Source organism: Zalophus californianus, chromosome 11 (assembly GCF_009762305.2).
Source record: "Zalophus californianus isolate mZalCal1 chromosome 11, mZalCal1.pri.v2, whole genome shotgun sequence".
NCBI classification, from domain to species: domain Eukaryota; kingdom Metazoa; phylum Chordata; class Mammalia; order Carnivora; family Otariidae; genus Zalophus; species Zalophus californianus.
Genome location: NC_045605.1, coordinates 106,746,665 through 106,769,224, shown reverse-complemented (window position 1 = coordinate 106,769,224; position 22,560 = coordinate 106,746,665). Strand labels below are relative to the sequence as shown.

At 61.2% G+C, this 22,560-nt stretch overlaps 2 protein-coding genes across 2 annotated transcripts; one reads left to right on the top strand and one right to left on the bottom strand.

The window, feature by feature from the left end:
• The first annotated feature begins 311 nt into the window (after positions 1-311).
• On the top strand, positions 312-8,659 carry RELA (RELA proto-oncogene, NF-kB subunit). The gene is made up of 11 exons (XM_027580575.2): positions 312-450; positions 1,067-1,093; positions 1,197-1,348; positions 1,519-1,667; positions 2,321-2,412; positions 2,767-2,898; positions 3,725-3,829; positions 4,048-4,260; positions 6,351-6,431; positions 6,540-6,614; positions 7,355-8,659. The coding sequence occupies exons 1-11, from the start codon at positions 444-446 to the stop codon at positions 7,939-7,941; spliced, it is 1,620 nt and encodes a 539-aa protein (XP_027436376.1). The 5' UTR covers positions 312-443; the 3' UTR covers positions 7,942-8,659.
• A 1,795-nt stretch (positions 8,660-10,454) lies between these two features.
• SIPA1 (signal-induced proliferation-associated 1) lies at positions 10,455-22,314 on the bottom strand. Its single transcript, XM_027581127.1, has 16 exons — positions 22,229-22,314; positions 19,099-19,859; positions 18,272-18,399; positions 18,012-18,188; positions 15,869-16,043; positions 15,086-15,189; positions 14,667-14,824; positions 13,971-14,586; positions 13,381-13,655; positions 12,014-12,235; positions 11,784-11,895; positions 11,579-11,687; positions 11,383-11,484; positions 11,233-11,287; positions 10,942-11,020; positions 10,455-10,845 (listed from the first exon to the last, which is right to left on the bottom strand). The coding sequence occupies exons 2-16, from the start codon at positions 19,769-19,771 to the stop codon at positions 10,699-10,701; spliced, it is 3,132 nt and encodes a 1,043-aa protein (XP_027436928.1). The 5' UTR covers positions 19,772-19,859; positions 22,229-22,314; the 3' UTR covers positions 10,455-10,698.
• Positions 22,315-22,560: the final 246 nt, after the last annotated feature.

Here is a 22,560-nt window from a genome sequence, read left to right as displayed (position 1 = left end):
CACCAAACTCCTCCGATCAGCGGGAGGGGGCCCCCGAAATCCCCTAAAAACATTGTGAGTAATCGTCGGGCCCGCCCTCCAGGCGGGGCCCAGACCAAGGAAGGGAGCCCAGCAGCCCCGCCAGCCCCAGAAGCGGCGTCGGGACGAGCAGCTTCTTAGTCCCCCGAGCGGCGCGCACTTGTTCCCAGCCTCCGGCAGCGGCGGCGCGCGCGGCCTCCAGTCCTCGGCGGGGCGCGCACCTGGCCCCGCGCGGGTGCCGACGGCCGAGTCGGCGGCGGCGGTAGCGGCGGCGGCGGCGGCGCAGCGCGCAGGCGCGGCCGGATTCCCGGCAGTGACGCGGCGGCGGGCGCGCGCGGCGCATTTCCGCCTCTGGCGAATGGCTTGGCTGTAGCGCGCGCTGCGGGCCCAGCTGCGACCCCGGCCCCGCCCCCGGGACCCCGGCCATGGACGGTGAGGGCGCCCTCTGACCCCGCGGGGTGGCCGCGTCGGGGCCGCGGGGACGGCGACGGGAGACCCCGCGCCGCCTTCCGCCCCTTCCTGCGCCGGGGCGCTACGCAGGGAGCGGCCGGCCGGATGGTGGCGCGGGGCGGGGCGGGCTTGGAAGGGTCTGACTCAGTTTCCCCTTTGGGTGGCGGGGTCTTGACAAAGTATCCTCCGGGGAAGGGGGGCGGTGAGCTTTGACTCCGTTTCAGCCCGGGGCCATGGGGGCAGTTCTGACTTAAGTTTCCTTGTTAGGGGAGAATGTATCTGACTCAGTTTTCTCTCAGGGTGAGGTGTGGGGAGTGCCCTCCCTTAGTTTTCCTTATGGAAGTAGAACGGGCCCTGACTCCGTTTCCCTCAGTAGGGAGAGGACGCTGTACCCAGTTTTCCATCAGGAAACAGGTGTTTCTGCCTACTTTGCCCCTTCTCCTTAGTTTCACCGCAGGCTTTCCAGGGAGCAGGCCCTGACTCAGTGCCCTTGGGAGGGAGGGAGTCTGGCTCCATCGCCTCTCCGCGGGGCAGCAGGCCCACCGTGGTAAGGATGGGAAGTGGGCTTGTGCTGACGCTTGTCTCCCTCTCCTTTCAGACCTGTTTCCCCTCATCTTCCCGTCTGGTAAGTGGACCACCCTTTCTCAGTGAGTCGGGAGGAGCTCCCCGGGGGTTCGGGACAAGGAGGGCAGCCGCCTGATTGGGGCTGGTCGGCGTCTCGCCTGCAGAGCCTGCCCAGGCCTCCGGCCCCTATGTGGAGATCATCGAGCAGCCCAAGCAGCGGGGCATGCGCTTCCGCTACAAGTGCGAGGGGCGCTCCGCCGGCAGTATCCCGGGCGAGAGGAGCACTGATACCACCAAGACCCACCCCACCATCAAGGTCAGCATGGCTGTTAGTGGTGGTGGGGGGGGCGGGGGCGCACAGAGTGGGTTTGCGGGAAGGAACTGCGGAACCCCAGCAGGCTCACCTCCAGGCCCTGGGTGCAGTCAGCGTCTGGGAATTGGGACTGGAATTCCCAAGTCTCTAGATGTTCTCTGTACTTTGAACAGATCAATGGCTACACTGGGCCAGGGACAGTTCGCATCTCCCTGGTCACCAAGGACCCCCCTCACCGGCCTCACCCCCATGAGCTTGTGGGGAAAGACTGCCGGGATGGCTTCTATGAGGCTGAGCTCTGCCCAGACCGCTGCATCCACAGGTGAGCTCCTGACCAGCAGGGTATGGGGGGTGACGTCGGGGGACAGGAGGCAGGGCCGTTATGTAGCTGGACACGGGGCAGAATCCCTCACTCCTAGCTCTGCAAGCAGATTCTCTTTGCCTTGAACTTACCTGTTTGTGCATCTCCACTGTCAAGTAGATATGAGCTCCATGGGATAGGGATGGACCCCGTAATCACCTCTGAACCCCCAAAGTAACCTCACTGATGAAAATAAAAACAGTTTTAGGTTGGAAGAATAGCCGACTGGTGGAGGGGAGGCCGGGGATTGTCAGGAAAGGCCTCCCAGTTAAGGCTTGAATAGTGAGAAAGAGCAGAGAAGCATGGAAAAAACATTCCAAGCAGAGTGAACAAATGCAAAGGTCTCAAAGTGGGGGGTGAGTTTAGTGTGTTTGGAGAACAGAAAAGAAGCTACTGCGACTGAGGGGGGGGGGGGGTGGCCAGCAGGGACTGTGGCTAGGGCCAGGCCGCAGGGCACAGGTGCTTGTCAGCTAAGGTAAGGAGTGGGTTTCTTTGCAGCACCGTAGGAAGCCATTCGAGGGGGTGAAGCACAGTGGTGATCTGGTGAATGGGTATGGGAAGGAGGGGCAGACTGGGCAGAGACAAGGGGACTTATTCCTGGCGGGGGGACTCAGCTTCCAGAACCTGGGGATCCAGTGTGTAAAGAAGCGGGACCTGGAGCAGGCCATCAGTCAACGCATCCAGACCAACAACAATCCCTTCCAAGGTGAGGGGTGAGGGAACAAAGGCTGGGACCTGCCTGAAGGACCCCCACCCTCTGTCATCCTTTCGGAGCCACCTTCCTTGCATCTCTCCCTCATTGGCCAAGACTCATAGTACAGATGGAATTTTGCTGCCCATTCAGTACACACTCCCATTTTACCACTGGGGAAACTGGGAGCCAGTGAGGGGACATGACATCCAGGGTCCCAGGTGGGTCACCCAGGTCAGTGATGGGTCTAGAACCTTCTCTCCCTCCTCCTTTAGGACTCCTACTGTTTGACACTCACTCAAGCAATCCCCCTGGCCCAGAACTCCCCACCATACCTCCCGATCCCCTGACCATCTATTTTTGTGACAGTTCCCATAGAAGAACAGCGTGGGGACTACGACCTGAATGCGGTGCGACTCTGCTTCCAGGTGACAGTGCGGGACCCGGCAGGCAGGCCCCTCCGCTTGTCACCTGTCCTCTCTCATCCCATCTTTGACAACCGTAAGTGGCCAAGGAGCCATGGGAAGGGGAGAGGGACGAGCCTGGGAGGAGGAAGGGGGTTGGCTGGGAATGGCCTGCGAGAGGAGCTCTGGCTTCATTCAGGCATCTTGTGTATTTGTCATCTCTTCTATGTCCAGCTCTGTGCTGGCTGAGGGGACAAGGCAGAGAAGACCCTGAGCTGCCCTTGAGGCATAGTTTCCAGGCTGGCAGGGAGTCCAGTGGAAGACAGGCACTCTGAATAGGTGATGAGAGGATGGTGTGCCCAGAGCTGTACTAAAAACTCCAGGAAATGAGCTCCCAGGAACAAGATGATTCAGAGTAGTAATTCAGTGATGAAAGCTCACGGGAAGTTCACAGATGAATTGGGCCAATGTTGATCAATTGCAGTCTTTTAAATTATGTAACCAGCCAAGATGAATGAAAATAAAAGGGATAGGAAACCAGGATGAAGTTGAAGTCAGGAGGGGTTTGTTGCCAAGCATACTGGGCCTTGAAGGTTGCTTGGGTGTGGTGGAAAGAGAGGAGGTGTGACCAGATTGGTTCCCCTGGACTATAAGCTCCATGAGGTCAGAGATGTTTGGGTTTTGTTGTGTTCTCTGTGCCTAGAACGGTGCTGGGTACATAGTAGGTGCTAGTACGTAAACAGTTGCTAAAGAAGTTGGGAGCGAGGAGCCATGGGATCGGTCGAACCTTGGCTGCAGAGGTGTGGTCAGGAAGCTCTGGACAGCCTTGACTCTGGGATGGACAGGGATGTTGCATCTCCTGCGGGCCAGCACTGGAGACCTCTGATGGTTCTGGGCTTCCTTCCTTATTCCCACACCCTCAGGTGCCCCCAATACCGCCGAGCTCAAGATCTGCCGAGTGAACCGAAACTCTGGGAGCTGCCTCGGGGGGGATGAGATCTTCCTGCTGTGTGACAAGGTGCAGAAAGGTATACACCAGGAAGAGGGCTGGACTCTGGAACAGGAGGTGAGGGGCAAGGCTAAGCAGAGATGGTGAGTGTCAGGAGACTGGCTTTAAACACTCCCGCCAACACCTCGGGGGCAGCAGAGTGATGTATCTCAGGAAACAAGTCTCAGCAATTGTGGGGGGCTGGTGAGCTGTGTGAGTTGAACACAGTGACCCACATTGCTGCCCCATCTCCTGCAGAGGACATTGAAGTATATTTCACCGGACCAGGCTGGGAGGCCCGAGGCTCCTTTTCTCAAGCTGACGTCCACCGACAAGTGGCCATTGTGTTCCGGACACCTCCCTACGCTGACCCCAGCCTGCAGGCCCCCGTGCGTGTCTCCATGCAGCTGCGGCGGCCTTCAGATCGGGAGCTCAGCGAGCCCATGGAATTCCAGTACTTGCCAGACACAGGTACACAGCTGGGGAGGGAAGCAGCAGGGCTGTCGGACTCCCGCCAGTGAAAGTGAGGCCAGGGCTAGACGTGGCTGTGGGTGAGGGTCACACACTGGAGTTGGGCAGGGATTTATGCAATAGCCAGATTCTCTTGCTTGCCTCAGTTCATAGTAAGGGCACCCAAGACACTGAGCCCTTATTACGTGTTTGGTCCTATTCCAAGCATATCAGTGAATTACCTGATTTTAGAACATGGTGTCTAACTTGCCCGAGGTCACATTGATAGTCGCAGAGTTAGTATTTAAACCCAGGCTCTCTGGCTCTAGGGTCCTGTGGGCATGCTGTGTGTCTCTTGTCACGACGACATCGTCATGATTTGATACAGGCTTTTGGGCACCTGACCACATTAGGAACAGCCAGAATGAACTTCAATCCAAAGCCCATCATCTAGCCTGAGGGTGTTTTCTGCCCTCGGGACAGTCTAATAGAGTTTGGAAAGCAACCCGTGAAACAGCCATCGGTTCTTTCCACAAATAATTACCGAGAGCCCAGTTGGTGTCAGGGCCCGTGCTAGGGAGTATGAATACAGAGGTGACGGAGATGTGTTCCCTGCGCTCCAGAAGCTCAGTCACATGAGAAAGATAAACACGCAGAACAGATTCTTAAGTGACAGAATGACGTGTGAGATGGAGGGAGGCGTGTGCAAAGAGCTGGAGATGGCCACGTGGAGCAGGAGCATTTAAGGTGGAGAAAGACCCAGAAGTGCATTCTGTAGGCAGGCGGACAGGCACCTGGAGGTGCAGGGGTGTTGGAGGGCGCCCACTGTGTTTGGGGCAACCTCGCGGGAGCTGCCAGTGAGCAGCGAGCCTTGAGTGTCAGACTCAGGCATTCATCCAAGATTTTGTCCTAAAGGTAGTGGGGAGCCACCGAAGGTTTAAGCAAGGAAGGGGCACCAGTGGATCTGGAACCTCACTCTGGCAGGGGTATGTAGAGGATTGGAGAGGAGAGACTGAAGGCAGGGAGGCCATTGCAGGGAAGATGCTGCAGTGGTCCAGGAGATGTGCTGTGAACCTTGTGGAGCGAATGGCCAAGTTCCCCTCCACCGCTGGCCTCCCTGGGTCCTCCCCAGGACCTGCTCTCCAGCTGTTGTCTCGGCTTGAAATGCTTCGCCCCAGATCCTCACACGATGGGCTCACACCAGTGCTTCCGTGGCCACCTCAACTCTCCAACCTCACTTCCGGTTCTGTTACATCACCCTGTGTCTCTTCCTCAGAGCTCCTATCACTTGTGTATGGTTGTGTCTCTGCCCCCCGTCACTAGGGTGTCAACTTTTGGGGGAGCAGGAGTCTCGTCTGCTTACTCACAGCCATATCCCCAGTGGCCAAAACAGAGCCTGCATGTGGTGGGTGCTTGGTAAATGTGTTGTCAAGTTAGTGGGTGGTGGGAAGTGAGAGAAAGGAAGATGTTGAGGACGATCTCAAGGTTTCTAGTTTTGGTGACAGGGCAGATGGGTGGTGAGGGGACCCTGGAGGAGGAGGAAGCAGATTTTGGAGGTGAGATGATGAGGTTGGCTTTGGACTGAGGGCTGTGGAGTTATCCACGTGCCACGGTACGTCGGCAGTCTTGGAGGCCCCGGGCTGAACTAGCCAACCGTCCGAGGTAAGAGTGCGGGTCTCTCGTTGGTCTTCCGCAAGCCTGTCGTGCCGCAGCTGCCCCAGAGCACAAAGCTCTTGGCCAGGCCTGGATCCAGGCTGGGAGTGAGCTAGGATGTGGGCGATGCCAATAAGCTGGAGACAGGGTCCCCCAAGGGCTCCTGCCCCCCCCAGAGCTTGGCCCCTTTACTTGGAGGCGTCCATGTGGACTTTGGGGGTTGCATTCAGCCAACAGAGGCCGTCTCGGAAAGCTGTGGGATTCTCAGAATTGCTGTGTCTCACAGTGTTGTGCGGCTCTTCTCATTGGCGGGGAGGGTTTGGAGAAAGGGTCTTAAGGAAAGCTTTTCTCATCATCATCTTCCTCCTGAGCGTCCTTTGAAAGCTCTGAGGATCCAAGCAAGCTCTGGGGGTCCAGCTGAAAAGAGCAAGGCCCACTTCTCCCCATTTCTTTTCTAGATGATCGTCACCGGATTGAGGAGAAACGCAAAAGGACATATGAGACCTTCAAGAGCATCATGAAAAAGAGTCCTTTCAATGGTGAGAGGGGTAGTGGAGAGCATTAGAGAGAAGGTGGTGGACGGGGGAGGGAGACTACGAGGGAGCTAGGAACTGGGAGCTAGGGACTGACCCAGTCTCGCCCCACAGGACCCACCGACCCCCGGCCTCCACCCCGGCGCATTGCTGTGCCTTCCCGAAGCACAACTTCCGTTCCCAAGCCAGGTAAGGATTTCCTGTTGCCCCACTGGAACTACAGGCTCCAATCTGTTTGGCCTGTGGTTTAGACACCTGGGCTGGGGGGACAAGCAGTCAGCTTCCCCAGCAGGTGTCTGAAGCCTGCTCTCTGTTGGGCTCATGTTTCCCAGGGCTTGAGGCCTAGTTACCTACATCCGAGCCGTTAGGGAGTGGTGAAGATGTGCATTCCTGGGTCCCGGTCCCATCACTGACCTGTGCAATCGGAGGCTTCGGAAGTGTGGCCCAGCCCGCTGATGCCCTTACCAATGAGCACTGCGGGCTGAGAACCACTGTGTCAGCTAAATCCCGTATTGGATTCCTTGGGAAACAGTTTAAAAATGCACTCTTTGCCTTCAGCTTCCAGTTGAATTAGGGAATCAAAATTTCCTCTAAGGTAGCAGAACGTACGTGCTGTTCTGTAGCTCAAAAAAGAGTAACGAAGTGCCCTGCTTCAGGCCACGACACTGGATGCTCCTTGGTCTCGTGGTCTCCCGAGGTTTCGTTTTCAGCTGTAAAGTGCAGTTGTACCAGCTGATCGCCGACAGCATCCCTTCCTCTAAGAAGCTGGGAGAGCTGTGGGGGCTGGAGGGGGTGAGGACAGAACCGCGTCGACCAGGCAAAGGACGGAGCGGGGTGCTGGCAGAGAGCTCCTGGGGAGGGGCTGGTGCACAGACGGGGTGGGTCTCTGAAGCTCTCTCTGACCCCTGACTCTGTCTCTCTCTCCCCAGCTCCCCAGTCCTATCCCTTTACGCCGTCCCTCAGCACCATCAACTTCGAGGAGTTCTCCCCCATGGTCTTTTCTTCGGGGCAGATCCCAAACCAGACCTCTGCCTTGGCCCCGGCCCCTGCCCCAATCCTGGCCCCAGCCCCTGCCCCAGCCCCTGCCCCAATCTTAGCCCCAGGCCTTGCTCAGGCTGTGGTCCCCCCAGCCCCCAAGACCACCCAGGCCGGGGAAGGGACGCTGTCAGAGGCCCTGCTGCAGCTGCAGTTTGATGCCGACGAAGACCTGGGGGCCCTGCTGGGCAACAGCGCTGACCCTGCCGTGTTCACAGACCTGGCATCCGTTGACAACTCTGAGTTTCAGCAGCTCCTGAACCAGGGTGTATCTGTGGCCCCACACACAGCCGAGCCCATGCTCATGGAGTACCCTGAGGCAATAACGCGCCTGGTGACAGGGTCCCAGAGGCCCCCTGATCCAACTCCTGCTCCCCTAGGGGCCTCTGGGCTCCCCAACGGCCTCCTCTCAGGGGATGAAGACTTCTCCTCCATCGCAGATATGGACTTCTCAGCCCTTCTGAGTCAGATCAGCTCCTAAGTGGGTGACACTTACCCCGCCTGGAGCACTGGGTTGCAGGAGATTGAAACCCTCCCAAAGCGAGCACTTATGGATTCTGGGGGGGAAGGGGTGTGCTCCAACTGCCCCCAACTTCTTTGGGTAATGTCTTCTGGGGGGGTGCATTTTATTCTTTTATTGGCAGTGTCTATCTCTCTCTCTTTTTGGAGGTGCTTAAGCAGAAGCATTAACTTCTCTGGAAAGTGGGGAGCAGGGAGGACTCAAACTCTTCCCCTATCCTGATGTTCAGCCCCTTTCTCTTTATAGGGAATTCTGGGGGCTCCCATCCCTACCCTCCAGCTTCTAATACTCTCCTAGAGAGAGGGACAGGCTGGAGCTATGGCCTTTGAGGCCACAAAGCCTTATCACCAAGTGTCTTCCTCAAATCCTGGATTATTCCCACCTTGTGCCAAAATAATGACCCTTACCAGCCCCTCTGTGGTGCTGGCATTGTCCTTGAACTAACACCAGCATTTGAGGGCCTGGCCTGGCCCCTCCTAGGATCCAGGGAGGTTCGGTCTGAGACTCCTCTGTTTCCCCTTTTCTCAAGTGCCTTGATAGTAGGGCTAGTTGTTTGGAGAGTAGGGGGGAGGGCAGGCTGGCAGCTCTCCAATCAAGAGGCTCAGTTTTTACTGAAGAATCGAAGCAGTTGGACTCTTGCTCTTTCTACTCTGAACTAATAAATTCATTGCCAAGCTGGCTGGAGATTTCCCTTCTTTCAGCAAACAGCACACTCTTTGCTGGTCATGTCAGGCTGGACATTAAGTGATACAGAGCTGGATGAATATTTGCATTGCCATCTAGAAGCCTGCAGTCTGAGGATGCCCTGGGAATGAAATGCGGGGGCATGAAAGCAGGCAGCTGATGTGGATGGTGTAGTGTGAGGCCAGTAGGGCCTATCGGCTGTGGGGATGGAGTAGTTTCCGGAAGGGCGTCACAGAGGCCCTATCAGCTTTAGGTCTTAGATCAACAGAGCAGGGTGAGTCTTTACAGAGCGGCTAGCAGCGTTTGAAAGTGAGGAGGGTAAAAGAGGCAATGTTGGAAAGGTTTGATGGGGCCAGGCTATAAAAGATCAAGGATACTGGACTAAAGAGGTTTGAATTTCATCTCTCGGATGGGCAAGGGAAAGTCTGCATCTGTTGGGGAAGGGGAGATTCCAGGTAAAGGCCTATGCTGTGACATCCTGTTCTGCGAGGGCCGAAGAAAAAACTTGCAGCCCAGCGAGGCCTAAACAAAAGCTGGGCCACAGCCCGAAGAGGGGGAGTTGGACGTACTTCCGGCTTGGCCCGACGCAGGCGCAGTAAAGCAGTCTTCGTGAAAGGCCTTGGCCCGCAAGACCCTGCCTTCCCGAGTGCGCACGCGCAGAGATAGCACTCTGCGAGGGGCGGGGCAGGTAATGCGCCGCGGGGAAACCCCTGTCCTGAGTCCGACGGCGTCTAAGCTCTGGGCTTCGCACGGCTGCGGAAGGGTGAAGGCAGAGGCCTGTGGGGTTGTCAGTGGGGCTTGCTTGGAGCGTGTCCCCTGGGAACAGCAGGCCCTGGCTGCAGACTCCGATGGACTGTGCCTGCAAGGAGGACGCCAGCTGGCCGCGGAACGTCGGGGTACCAAAACACGTCTGGAGAGCCGAGCTTGCGCTCCAGCCTCTTGCCCGGGGGGCGGAGTCAGGGGTGGGGCCCGACGCAGGTGGGCCACTCAGGGACCAGGCCAAGCTGCGCTTCCGGCAAGAGACTGGCGCCCCCCCCCCCCCCACGCCCCGATCGTAGTGGCCAGGTCAGGACCCCTGCGAACAGGCGGGATGGCACCCGGAGAAGCGGGGCTTGATGGAACCCCCGCACCGGGGGCGTGGCTAGGGGGCGCCCCAGGAGGGACCCGGAGGGGTGAGAAGGGGGGAGAAGGCTCCTAACCGGAGGAAGCGGTCGGCTTAGCTAAGCGCAGTGTGCCCAGCCTGAGGCCCCAAGGGGTACGAGTGAGCCCTAGTTCTCCCGCCCAGGCCACGCCTCTCCCTTGGCTTCCCCAGTGTCATACAGTCACCTCTTGGGGTCAAGGGAGCGCCGGCCTACAGAGAAGAGATGCGGCCTGTACTGGGGGGCAGCGCCTGGAAAGTGAGAGGGCCTTTATATCCGGCATAGTCAGGCTCTCGTTGATCCCTAAACTCCATCCCTCCCCTGCCCTGCAGGTCCACCTCTGTCCCTCTGCCCCTGATCTCCGTCCCTCAGGTTTGGTTCCAGGGCAAGGCCCGGGCTGGGCCTGGCTCCCATAACAAAGCAGAGTAGGTGCGGGTGTGTGTGACCACCTGCTTCCCAACAGACCAAATAAATGGGAGGGAGAAGCCAAGGGGTGACCCAGCTTCAGAGAACCCCTCAGTGAGTGCCAACCTAACCCTGAGCGAATGTTCCAAAGGCCTGTCCTTCTAAGCGGTCCTGGGAACTTGGCTGGAGCCTCTGGGGGCAAAACTCCTTCCCCGGTCATATCATGAACAGCCGCACAGACACAAATAGTGGTGGCTTCTTTACTCCCTGAAGTCCCCTTTTCTCCACAGAATATTTACAAACAGGGACGGGGTAAGGGCGACTTGACCACCAAATAATGGGCGGGGGAGTGGGGCAGTGCTAAGACGCGCCTCCAAGCGCAGGGAGCGTTCCTGAGGTGGGCCCAGGGCCCTGCTGTGACCCAGACACCCTGAAGGGCCTGAGCAGTTGCGAGCAGGTCCACAGCCAGGCTGAGGCTGGACCAGCCGGCTCAGGCCAGGTCGGTGGTGGGTGAGCCCAGCTGCTTGGAGGCCAGGAGCAAGCGGGTGGCTGCGCTCTCCGATTCGGCCTGCAGCCTCCGGTTGTTGTGCCGCAGGCTCCGCACCTCCTCCTCCAGGGCTGCCCTGTCGGCCTTCTCCTGGGGGGGGGGGGGGGGGCGGCAGGTGTCACGGGGCTGGCTCCTTTCCCAGGGCAGCCCTGTAACTCCCTGCCGACCCCCAGCCCACCCCGTCACCTTCTGCAGGTCCTCCTGCAGCTTCCTGAGCATGGACTCCAGGTGAGAGACCTTCTCGGACAGGCTCCCCGGTTCTGGTCTGAGGACAGAGGGGTCAGGTCACGGCACCAGGTAGGCCGCAGCACCCCTGGCTGGCTCCCGGACCCACTTAAATGAGACGGGCCCAGCCCCTGTGTTCACAGACTTATATGTCGGGGAGAGCAGAGCCCTGCCTGGGACAATGCTTAGCTCTCGTGTATGGGCACCGACGGCGATCACACGCGTGCACGTGATCCGCACAGGGAGGCTTACTCAGCATCAGCCTTTGGAGTTCCCTTGGCCTCTCCATTCTCCGGGATGGGCTGTCCTGTGGGGACACAAAGATCATTTGGGCAGGGAGGTAAAAGGAGAAAGAGCCCCACCCTATCCCGGGTCCGACACCCAGCGCCCTGGTGGCCTCACCCTCCCGGGACAGTGACTCCAGGATGGTGTTGCAAGTGGAGGCGATCTCCGAGATAGACTGCCACTCGTCTTCCAGGGTCTCACTGCCTGCCTCAGACATGACTATGGGCACAAGGACGTGGGCTCAGCCAGGGAAGCCCAAGCCAGCCCCTCTGAGCCCCCCACCCCCCCACCCCAAACCTTGCTCTAGACTCACTTTTGCTGATGGAGTTCCGCAGAGACAAGGTTCGTGGCAGGAAGGAGGCCCTCAGCTCTGGGGCCGGGTCGTCCCTGTCCTCACAACCACTAGGGCTGACTGGCCCGTCCTGGGGGGTTATTAATGGGTACGGATACAGTGACGTCCGCCATCACCACTGTGCCCACCCCTATTCTTTGGGCTCCAGAGTCTTGTTTCTGCTCACCTGGGTGGGGGGTGTCTCTCTGCCAGTACTGGGTGCTGCCGGCTTGGCCGTGGCAGCCAGGAGGAGGTCTGGGGTGGTGTTGGGCAGGACTGGAGCCTCGTCTGACAGGGAGCTGGGGAGATCAGGGACAGCTCAGCAAGAGAAGCTGCACGCCCTGGCCCCTGCTTTCACGGGCCTTGCCTGTCCAGCCTCCCTGGGCTACAGAAGAGGGAAGGCCGAGAGGGGGGCACCTGCGGGGTGATGGTGAGTTCTGGCTGTGCAGGAACTCAGTCCTCTCCTCAGCCAGATCCCCAGGGCCTGTGGGACTGCCACCATCATGCAGGCACACTTGCAGCAGCTGCTTCGGCACGGGCAGCAGGGTCATGGCCCCTGGGGCCTCATCCTGCGCCGGCTCTGGGGCCCCCCGCCGGCTGGGCTCCTGCAGAGAGAGCGTGTACAGCTCCGAAAAGCTCCTGTGGGGAGGAGTGGGGGCAGCGTCAGGCAGGAGGCCCCGGCCCCGTGTCCTGCGTCTCCAGCCCCACTCCCAGCCGTGCCCCAGGCTCACTTCCAGCAGGAGAGCTCTCCGAACTCCCTAACGGTGAAAAATGTTTGCCTGACTACTGGCCATTTTTCCAGCCCCAGGGCTGCCCCTGTGTGTCCTGGGCAACTCACTCGGACACCGATTTCTCCAGCTGTGAAATGGGGATAACAGTACTGATTCATAGGTTGCTGGGAGGCTTTAAATACTAACACAAGTAAATCCCTTAGCATCAAGATCTAAAACCTACTGCCCAAGAACCAAATCCAGCCCGTGCCTCTTTCTGTTTTAGCAGGTGTGACTGTTTCCTGTACTTCTCTGAACCAGGAGTGGTTTTTACATTGTTCAATAGTTGAAAGAAATCAAAAGAATATTTCATGACACGTGAAAATCAGGAGAATTCAAATTTCAGTGTCCACAAATAAAGTTTTCGTGGCATAAAGAAAACTCATGCATTTACAGATCGTCTGCGGATGCTTTTGTGCTACAGCAGAGCTGTGTACCTGCAGCAGAGACCAGAGGGCCCAGAACACCTAAATATTTACTACCTGGCCCTTTACAGAAAAAGTTTGCATATCCGGGCTTAACGCAGCAAGTAACCTGTGGATGATCTTTAAAGAAAAAAAAAAAAAGATGGGGCTGTAGGGGCGCCTGGATGGCTGAGTCTGTTGAGCATCTGAATCTTGGGTTCGGCTCAGACCTGGATCTGAGGGTTGTGAGATCCAGCTGGCATGGGCTCTGCGCTCAGCGGGGAGTCAGCTTCAGATTCTCTCTCTCCTCTGCCCCTGCCCCTCCCCCGGCTCGTGCTCTCGCACTCTCTCAAAATAAATAAATAATTTTTAAAAACTAAAAAAAAAAGATGGGGCTGGCTATTAGATCCTGAGCAGTGAAGACAGCCTGCTTAATTGGCCTCACTCTGCGTACGTGACTCAGAGAGATTACGAGACACGGCATTCTCTCTCTCGAGAGCCTTCCTCACGGTTGGTATTCTCGGGAGAACGCTAATGGTGACCCGAGAGGCACAGGCTCCGCGGTGGCCAGCGGCCAGGTCCTCCCACCTCCCCGCGTCCCGGCCCTGACCTGCGCGGCCGGCCGCTCTCGTCGGGGGGCAGGACGGTGACGCAGACCTTGGGCGCCGAGCGCAGCAGCTGGGCGGCGGCCTCGGAGCCCAGCGTGGGCAGCGTCTGGCCGCACACGCGCAGCAGGCGCGCCCCGGGCCGCAGCCCCGTCGTCTCGGCGAACGTGAAGCGCTCCACGTGCGTGACGAAGCCCTCGGCGTCCACCTCGAAGCCCAGGCGGCCTTGGCCGTCGCGGGGCAGCGCCAGCTCACGGGTCTCGCAGCCGCGGCTCACCAGCTGGGGCGGGGCGGGGCGTGAGCGGGGGCCGCGCCGCGCCACCCCCACCCCTGGCCCGGGTCCCAGGCCGCACGGACCTGCCCACACCCACCCGGCAGACGAGGGCCTGGGGCTCAGAGACCGGGAGTCACCTGCCCGAGGACCTCCTCCCTCCCTCCCCCCGCCCCGCCCCGCCCCCAGTTCCAGCTTTGCCAAGCGCCCCGGTGTCCCCTTTCTTGGGAGAGGCGGCGGGAGCGAGGCCTTCCACCGCCCGCTCCGCCCCCGAGGCGCGGAGGGACCCGGCGGCAAGTGCCCGCCCTGACTCCCGGGCCTCACCTGCAGGCGCGCCACGACCTCGCCTACGGCTTGGCCGGGGGGCCCGTCGAACCGCAGCGTGATCGCCTCCCCGCGGCCGTGGTAGAGGTCGAGCCGCTGCTCGGAGAAGGTCCAGGCCAGCACGTCGCGACAGGCGCAGTTGAAGACTACGCGGCCGTCGCGCGGCGCCACCAGCACCAGCGCCTCAGCCGAGATGCCCAGCAGGCAGGGCACCTCGGCGTCGTCGGGACCGCCGGCCTCGGCCCCGGCCCCTGCCGCGCCCCGCGCCCCCGGCGCCGCGCGCACGCCCCACACCAGCGCCCCCGCCGCCTGCAGCTCGGCGCCCGGGCCCCGAGGGGGCGCCCGCCGCCTCCCGCTCAGGGAGGGCAGGCCGAAGCGCGAAGCCGAGTCCAGCGACGTAGTGGTCACCTCGTTGGTGGCCAGGTCCTGCAGGTACTGCTGACGCGTGCGCGTGGCCATGGCGTGGAACTGGCGTGCGTGGCCCGCTGCCTGCTCGCCGTTGAGTGCCTTGGCCAGCAGGAAGGCGCGGAAGTCGGCGTTGGCCGCGAACGGGCCTCCGCCCTGGGGCAGAGCTGGCCCAAAGGCCGGGGTGTCCTGGGTGCGGCTCACGGCCACCCTGAGGGGAGGGAGGCGGGAGTTAGGGGCAACCGGGAGGGCCCCTGACAACGGCAGAACTGGAACCGCCCAGGCACCCACCTGTACGAGGTGTGCGGCGTGCAGGGCGCGTGAGCCCGCACCACTAGGAACACGTGCTGGAAGTGCGAGCGGATGGTGGTGGGGCAGAAGGGCTTGCTGCCGGGTTCCTGGAACACTATGGTCACGATGTCGTTGCCGATGTGGCGTTTCCGCAGGAGCTGGGAGTTAGATGGTGGGGGGGGTGTGAGCTGGATCTGTCTGTCCCCCAAGCCCCTCCTCATTCAGTCAGGGCAGAGCCTGGGCGTCAGTGGCTCCCCCACCTGCCCCTGGTGAAGGTCGGGGTGTTTGTCTTTGGGGAGAGTTGTTAAGGCTCAAGAGAACTCATGCCAAGGCTCAAATGCCACCGCCCACACAACACCCCTGCAGGGTTCCCCAGGAGCCCTTGGCCATCCCCCAGCCCCATCCTAGCCCCCGCACACCTGCTGCTGGTTATTGGGGGTGTAAGGCAGCATCGTGGACACGTGGAACATGATCTCGTGGTCCTGGTACGTGGTGTAGAGGGAGTGCGTGCCTGTGGAATCCGCTGTGGCCAGGGAGTTGGGGACACAGAAGGAGAGGAAGGGGAATCTGCTGGAACTTGCCATCCGTACCTGCAGCCTAGAGCTCCCGTGCTCCCAGCCAACAGGTGGACAACCCCTTCCTGCCACTGGGCCATGAAGTCTAAGGGCCTCAGCCTTGGCTGCTCCCCTCCCCTCCCCACCACAGGCTCCAGCCTCCAGCCTCAGGTCGGAGTGGGGGTGCTGAGGTGGAATGAAAACCAAAATGAGGAATGGCCTGCTATGAGGGAGGCGGGGGTGGAGGTCCCGGGAAAGGACAGATGTTGGCCCCAGCACCAGCATGCGGGGAGCAGCTGAGTGTGGGAGGCAAGGGGCCCTGGGGTGCTTCCAACCAGGGAGGCAGGGGTGCTCCCCACGAAGCTGGGCTGGTGGACTATGTGTGTGGTGTGGGGAGTGGGGTGCCCAGAAACACCGTAGGTGTCCAGCTCAGGCAGTAGGGCATCAGGGCCTTGGGGGACAATCCTGGTCCCCCCTTCCAGCCTACAGCTTGCTTGGCTTCTGCAGCCCCTGACCCGCGTCCTCAGCCTACCCAGAGAACTCTGCAACCCCGAGCCCAGGCCCAGGCCAACACGGGACAGAGAAGTGACAAGGCAGTTGGTTCTCACCAAGGCTGTCTGCCCCCATATCCCAGCCCCCGGGCCTCACTTTTGGTGTCCAGCTGGGCCCTGTAGCTCTCAAAGCCTTTGAGCCGCACCACGTCGCCCAGCAGATCGAGGAACTGCATGAAGGCTGGTCCCGCCTCCTGGTTGTTGTACATCTCCTCCTCCGAGCCCTGGCCCGCGCGGCAGTACAGGATGCCCACCTTCCGCTGGAAGCTCAGCTGCAGGGGGACGCACAGACGGAAGGCCCAGGCCTCAGTCTCTCGGGCCTTGCGCCCACCGGGTCTTGGGGAATGACTTGGGGGCCGGGCTGTCTCTACATGCGGCCCTTAGCACCACCCTCCCTAAGCCTCCTCTCCGTTTCCACGTATAAGAGGGTTTGGTAGGTCCTGCTGCCAGTGCTCGGGAGGGCAGAGAAGTCACAGGTGGGAAGGGACCGGGGGGGGGAGGGGTTCTCATGTGACCAGAGAGGAGGTAACTCGTGGAAAGGACTCCAGGCAGGGTGTGCTTGACCCCAGCAAGCGTTCACACTCATCCTCCTTAGCTCAAGGCTAGCCTGTCCTCCCCTCCCTCGAATCCTAGGCACCGCCAGCCCAGCCTAGCCTCTGGAGGCCTTGAGCCCTGCACCACCTTCGCTCACCCTGCTCCTGGCTCCTTCGGCTCCTTTCCATCGGGGGTTAATCGTGAAGAGCTCAAGGTGCTCTGGCCCTTCCAGCTCTGGCCTCCTTCCTTCATAGGAGACTTGTCTACACCCACAGGCCCCACTCTGAGTTCATCCTTCCGAACCCCTGCAGCCCCCCTCCACCCCAGCTCCCCCTGACAGCCCACGGGCATGGCTTCCTCCTGGCACACTCTCACCGTAGCGGGCACTCGGAACAACTGGAACTGCACTTTGCCTGAGACCCTAGCGACCCCACTGTCTCTGGCCTGGGCCTCTTCTCCACCATGGTCTTCGCCCTCAGTGACTGCAACAGCCGTCTCCATGGGAACACGCTCCAGTCTCTGCCTCCAGCCCAGACCTTTCTTCTGAGCTCCAGACACACTTCTCCAGCTGCCCAGATGTCCCATCCCTCACCTCATCTCCTCCCTGGATGCTTCCATCCCACCCTCTACCCCTGGACTGTCCCCTCCCCTTCACCTCTGCCATCACTGCCAGTCTGGCCTGGATGACTGCAACAGCCGTTGGCCTGGCCTCCCTGCCCCCATACTGCAACCAGAGGGCTGCTCTACCTCTCATATCTTCCATGGCTCCCCAGTGCCTCCACCACCAAATGCAAGCCTTCCCCACCCCTTCCCCCCAAGCACGACTCCAGCCACACAGAACTGCCTACAGGACCCCAATGTGGCCTGCTCTCAGTCTCTAAGCTTTCACATAAGTCATTCCTTCTGCCCAGAAAATGCCTGCTCTTCCTGACTCAAATTCTTACATTTCTACCATGATGCTAAGCCCCTAGCCAAGGCAGGACTAACCTTGGTGCCCCATGGAGCCTTTAACATTCCCCTTTCACTGCTCCACGATCAACCACGATTCTCTGTGGGGCTCCCCCCACCCCCCGCGGGCTCTGAGCTCCTCAAGGACAGCACCTGGTCTGGACAGGTCCCCAGCATCCAGTCTGGGGCCTGGCACCAAGGTGTGAGGAAAAGTTTGTTGAATGGCTGACAGACTGAATGACACAGAGAAGGAGAATCAGAGCCAGTGGGCAGCTTTCAGCACAGGCTAGGGAAGGACTTCCACTGTCCCACAGTGAGATAGGCAGCCCCAAGGCGTAAGCACCCCACACCGAGAGGAGACTAAGCAGCACCTTGCAGGGCAAGTGGACAGGGGATGAGAGGGGCGTGCCCAAAGGGGAGCCGGTGGTCAGAACAGTGCTTCTCAGCTGAAATGTACATAGGAATTAACTAGAGATCTTCTTAAAGTACAGCCTCTGATTCAATAGATGGGGGTCAGGGCCCAAAAATCTGCATTTCTAACAAGTTCCCAGACAATGTGGCTGCTGCTGGTCTACAAATTATCCTTGGAGAGGCAAGGTTCTGGATGACCTCTGCTGCCCTCTCTGAAAAGCCAGCTCTCCTGGGTCACCGTCCAGCCCCAGATCAGGGTCAGGGCTACGCAGCTGGGAGCTGGACAGACTGGGTTCCGATCAGGTGTAGCCACTGGGCTGGGGCGGGGTGCTCCGCGGGCCACTCACCACTTGCTCGTCCAGCGTGAGCAGCGTGCGTGGCACCTTCGGTGAAGCCGAGCCCAGGCGCAGGCAGGTCGGGCTCAGCCGCGGAGCCACGTGTTCCAGAAGCTTCCTAGGGGACAGGCCCCGCGGGGGCCCCGGCGGCAGCGCATCCTCCGAGATAGTGCCGCGGAGGGTCCGGAGCTGAGGAGGGGTGTAGGGACGCTCAGAATCCATACAGGCTTCGAGGAGGCCATCCGCGATCTGATCCCATGACCCCGGCCCACCTGTGTGGTCCGCACGATGATGCGGTAGCTGTGCAGAGTGCCCCCTCCGCTGCCTTCCTTCTCTTCCCGCCGCAGGCTCACTGCCACCGGACCCAGCACCTCGTCCAGTCCAAAGAAGTTCTGATGTTCTAGAGGGGAGGGCCCCCCCCGCCCCCCGGGCCGTAAATGACCGGGTCCCCGCCCCCCCCCCCCCCCGGGAGTCCCACCCGGGCTCGACCATGCCCATCGCTAAGCCCCGCCCACGCCCCATCTGATCACCTAGTGCATAGCCTGGACTAAGGCCCACTCCCTCCGCTGCCCCGCCCACATCCTACCGGGCCAAATCCCTTTCCGTGCGGGCTCCCTGATGCTTGGCCCTGTGCCCCGCCCCCTCGGCGGCTCCGCACACAGCACATCGTGCCCCCGACGACGCCGGGGGCCGAGGCCCGCCTGCTTCCAGGTCTAGATCCTGCGAGGCCCCCACACGCCACGCCCATGTTCCGCGGCAGGATGTATGCGGCCCTCCCTCCTGGCCACTGACGAGAACAAGGTTCCCACAAGGGTGAAGAGGCTTTCAGACCTCAGTTTTCACCTCACAGAAATGTTAGTAGGAAATCTCTCCCCAGCCCGGAGGGGTAGGAGGATGAATCTGACGGAGGCCGAAGGCCTTGGGAAGGTGGCTAAAGCTAGGCTCAGCAAGGGCAATCTTGGCCCCAGACGCAGAGCATGATCCTTCATATGGCCAGGAACTTAACAGGGAAAGGACAACTCATGAGCCCTCCTGTGTGCTCCTCAGGTGACAGGGGCTGCCGCCCAGCCAGGCAGCCCCCCCCCCCCCCCCGCCTTACCTTTGCCATAGAAGTATTTGCGGTAGTAACCAGCGCCCAGGTCTGCATGCTCCAGGCTGTAGGCTGAAGTTCGGTTCTGCGGCTCCTCCAGGACGGACACGGCGGCGTTGGGCAGTGCAGGGGGCACGGGTGGGGACACGGGCCCACCCAGGCCCAGCTCGCCCTCACCCCCGAGCTCACTCACAAAGCCAGGCGCCTCGAGCAGCAGGTCCGAGCTGGCAGATGGGTCCTCGGCAGAGGCCGGAGTCCCAGAGCCGGCCTCTGCGTGGCCCCCTGTCCCCCGAGGCTTTGGAGCCCAGTCAAAGAGCAGACTCTGCACGTCATAGTGGGCAAACCAGTGGGGCTCAGGCACTGGCGGGAAGGCGGGCTCCGGCTCCTCGGCCGGCAGCCCCAGCAGGGCCAGCGGGTCAGTGAAGAGCCGGGTGGGGCCCGCGGCAGGGCGGCTGGCCTCCTCGTGGCTGTGGGCACGGGCACGAGGGCTGGCTGGTGTGGGGGGCCGGGCCTCGCCGGCATCGCTGCCACTGCGCAGGAGCGGGCCCCGGGCTGGCCTCGGCTCGAAGGTGTGCGGTGTCAGCGGCGGCCGCGCAGGCTGGCGCAGCTTGCGGGCGAAGAGGTCATCGGTGGGCGCAGGGGCCGCGCCCCGCCGCGGGCTCCCCACGCCGCCGGCCCACATGGGCTTGCTGTGGGCCTGGCTCTCCGGGGGCCGGGTCGCATTGGCGGGCACGGGTGGTTGGTGCCCAGGCGGCAGGCCAGTTCCTGCCCTGAGGGAGGAGGGGTCTGCTCAGAGGGGCCTGGGGAGAAAACAGGAACCTAGGCCCCCAGCCTGGTCCTCCACCACGCCGGTTGGCTTCCGGCCCCCTCCGCAACCATCAAAGCCGCTTCCGCTTTCCTGGCCACTTCCTTGTCTGCCTTAGGCTGAGGTTTCCAGCCCCCTCCTCCAGCTAAGCGCTGGGCAGGGCCAGGGGCTGGGCTGTCCCGGCCTTGGCCCCGGGGGGTCTTGGAACCTGGGCAGCACTGGGGCTGCCAGGGTCCCTTAGTACCCACTCACACACCTTGGCTTTGGCCTGGGCCCAGATGAGGGTCCCCATCAAGTCCTGGGCCAGTCAGATGGATGATTTGTCCCAGCACGGACGGGAAACCCATGGGGCCACTGGTGTCTGGGTCCGGCCCACTTGACAAAGGGAGGACGTCCTGTCCCCAGAGACCTTCCTCCCTGCCCCTCCCACTTCCTCCAGTGTCCCTGAGGAGCTGAGCACCCAGAAGTCGGGTCTCAATGCCCTGGCCCTCATGGCCTCAATACCTCAAGGACACAGGGGTTCCCAGGGGGCACTGGCAGGGCAACAGAAACGACAAGAGGACTTCCTTCGGTACAGGAAGTGGCCCCAACTCTGAGCCCAGCCCCCTGCTCAGCCCCATATCCTGAGGAAGGTTCTGGGGTCACACCAGTGCAGGCACGGGACCCGTCACCCTGGCCTGAAGGACAGGCCCAGCCAGGCCCACTCTCTGCAGGTGACTGTGGCCATGCCTGGGGGCAGGGGAAGGAGTCACACGGATGGAGCTCCTTTATAGGAACTGGGACCATGGGACCTCCGCCTACCTGGACTCACCGATGCTGACGGGGAAGTCTGAGCCCCATGTGACAAATGGTTAAATTGAGGTCCAGATAAGGGGAAGCTCTTGCCTGAAGTAGTTCCACATTACAGCTAGGATTTGAACCTGGGTCTGTCAATCTCCCAGGCCTAAACAGTGCAGTACCTGCCCACTCCTGTCCCTGTGTGTGTAGTGTAGGTGTGAGGTGAGTGGGGGTTGGGCTGAGGCTCAAAGTCTTACAGGATGTAAGACTGAGACACCCAAGGCGCCAGGGACCTGCTAAATGCGGAAATGTGTCAAGACCAAGGGCAGATGCAAAGGGTGGTGTGAGAAAGTGGGGAGGGGAAGCCACCCCAGGTGAACCCAGGTTGGTGTGGGCAGGCAGGGCAGGGATGTGGGACCCTCCACTGGGAACAGAGACAACTGCAGGCCGGGCTTCGTGCATCCTCCAGTGACACTGTGTGTGGCTGGGCTAGGACAGGGTGGGGGCAGGGGCTCCGTGCAGCCCTCATCTAAAGCTCCAGGACCACGCAAGAGTAGGCCTCCAAGCTCGGGGTGCTTCCTCGCCTAGTTTCTCCTAGGACAACGTCTAGCCTCTGTTCTCTCATCTCTAAAATGGGGTTAAACCTTCTACCCTTTGCCAACACCACTGGGAGACTGAAAGGAGGTTCAAGAGTGTGAAGCTGGCCACGTGTTAAGTATGTGGTGGTGAGGCAGGCGGTCCCTTGCTCTGTGTGCCAAGCTCTCGGGCCTGGGCTGTGATGTGTGTGTTGGGGTGGGAGGGGACATGAGAGAGGGGAGCTGTGGAGGCCCCTGCTCCGTGTGGGCTGAGCTCTGTGTACGTGTGTGTGCACAGCCCAAGGGCTGCCTCTTGTTCTGGCCCAGTGCTGGGCTCTGGCCCTGCCTTGGGGGGTGTTCTCGGGCTCTGCCCCCCACCCGGCAGCTTCACACAGGGTCCATTGAGGCCGGGACATTCCTCGCAGCCTGTGTCACTGGGGGGAGAGGGCCGGCCCCGCCCCCACAGATCCGGAAGGCCTGGCTGCCCCAGGAGGAGCCGCTGGACGCTTCCCAGCACATCTGGAGGTCATGACCCCATTTCTGCTGCCAGGGGGCGCGACAGATGTTTCCTCCCAGGCCAGACCCGAGACTGGGGGGGGCGGTGGGGGGTGGCGGTGTGCAAAGGCTGGGGAGGAGGCCGCCCTGAGATCAGGGGAGCCCCAGGACAGGGGGAGCCCCGCACACAACCGGCAGCAGGGGCAGTCGCCAGCGCCGCCCAGAGGAGTCGGGGGCTGCCGCATCCAATCGCCCTCACACTGGCCGGGCAGGGCCGGGCCGTCACGCAGTGGGGGCCGCCGGCCGGATGCAGGGGACTGGACGTGCTGACTCGGGACTGGAGCCCGGACGGACGTTAGGAGGGTGCAGGCGGCAAACGCGGCAAGGACCCTCCTTCCCCATACACACCACCCGGGCCCACGCCAAGCCACCTTTTCCCCTGTCCGGCCCGACCGCGGTGCTTCCACTCCCCCGCTCCCGCCGGTACCTCTGGGGCTCCCGCCTGGGTGGCCGCCTCCCGCGCAGGGGTCCCGCTGCCTCTCCCGCTACTGCTCCGGCGCTGGCTCCGCCTAGGGGCGGGGCCGGACCGGGGGCGGGGCCGCCGCGGAGGGGGCGGGGCCGGCCTGGGAGCAGTCCGCGGCGGGAAGCCCCGAGGGCGGGGACTGGAGGCCGGGCGTTGGTTAAGGCCGGCGCGCAGTCTGAGCACCCAAACAGAGCCAGGCCCAGGCCGGCGCGCAGTTGCGCCTCCAGCCTCAGCTGAGAAACGCGGAAAAGTGTACCTGCCTTCCAGACCAACTGGGAGGGCTACAGCAGGATTCC

What these genes read in the sequence shown, in the direction of transcription:
- SIPA1 (XM_027581127.1), bottom strand. Translation starts at nt 19,771, where the DNA reads ATGTGGGCCGGCGGCGTGGGGAGCCCGCGGCGGGGCGCGGCCCCTGCG. An exon ending in TCATCGTGCGGACCACACAG is followed by an intron (nt 18,189 to 18,271) that starts GTGGGCCGGGGT and finishes ACCCCTCCTCAG; the next exon opens with CTCCGGACCCTCCGCGGCAC. An exon ending in CCCCCAATAACCAGCAGCAG is followed by an intron (nt 14,825 to 15,085) that starts GTGTGCGGGGGC and finishes TCTAACTCCCAG; the next exon opens with CTCCTGCGGAAACGCCACAT.
- RELA (XM_027580575.2), top strand. An exon ending in TCCCCTCATCTTCCCGTCTG is followed by an intron (nt 1,094 to 1,196) that starts GTAAGTGGACCA and finishes TCTCGCCTGCAG; the next exon opens with AGCCTGCCCAGGCCTCCGGC. An exon ending in TCATCCCATCTTTGACAACC is followed by an intron (nt 2,899 to 3,724) that starts GTAAGTGGCCAA and finishes CCACACCCTCAG; the next exon opens with GTGCCCCCAATACCGCCGAG.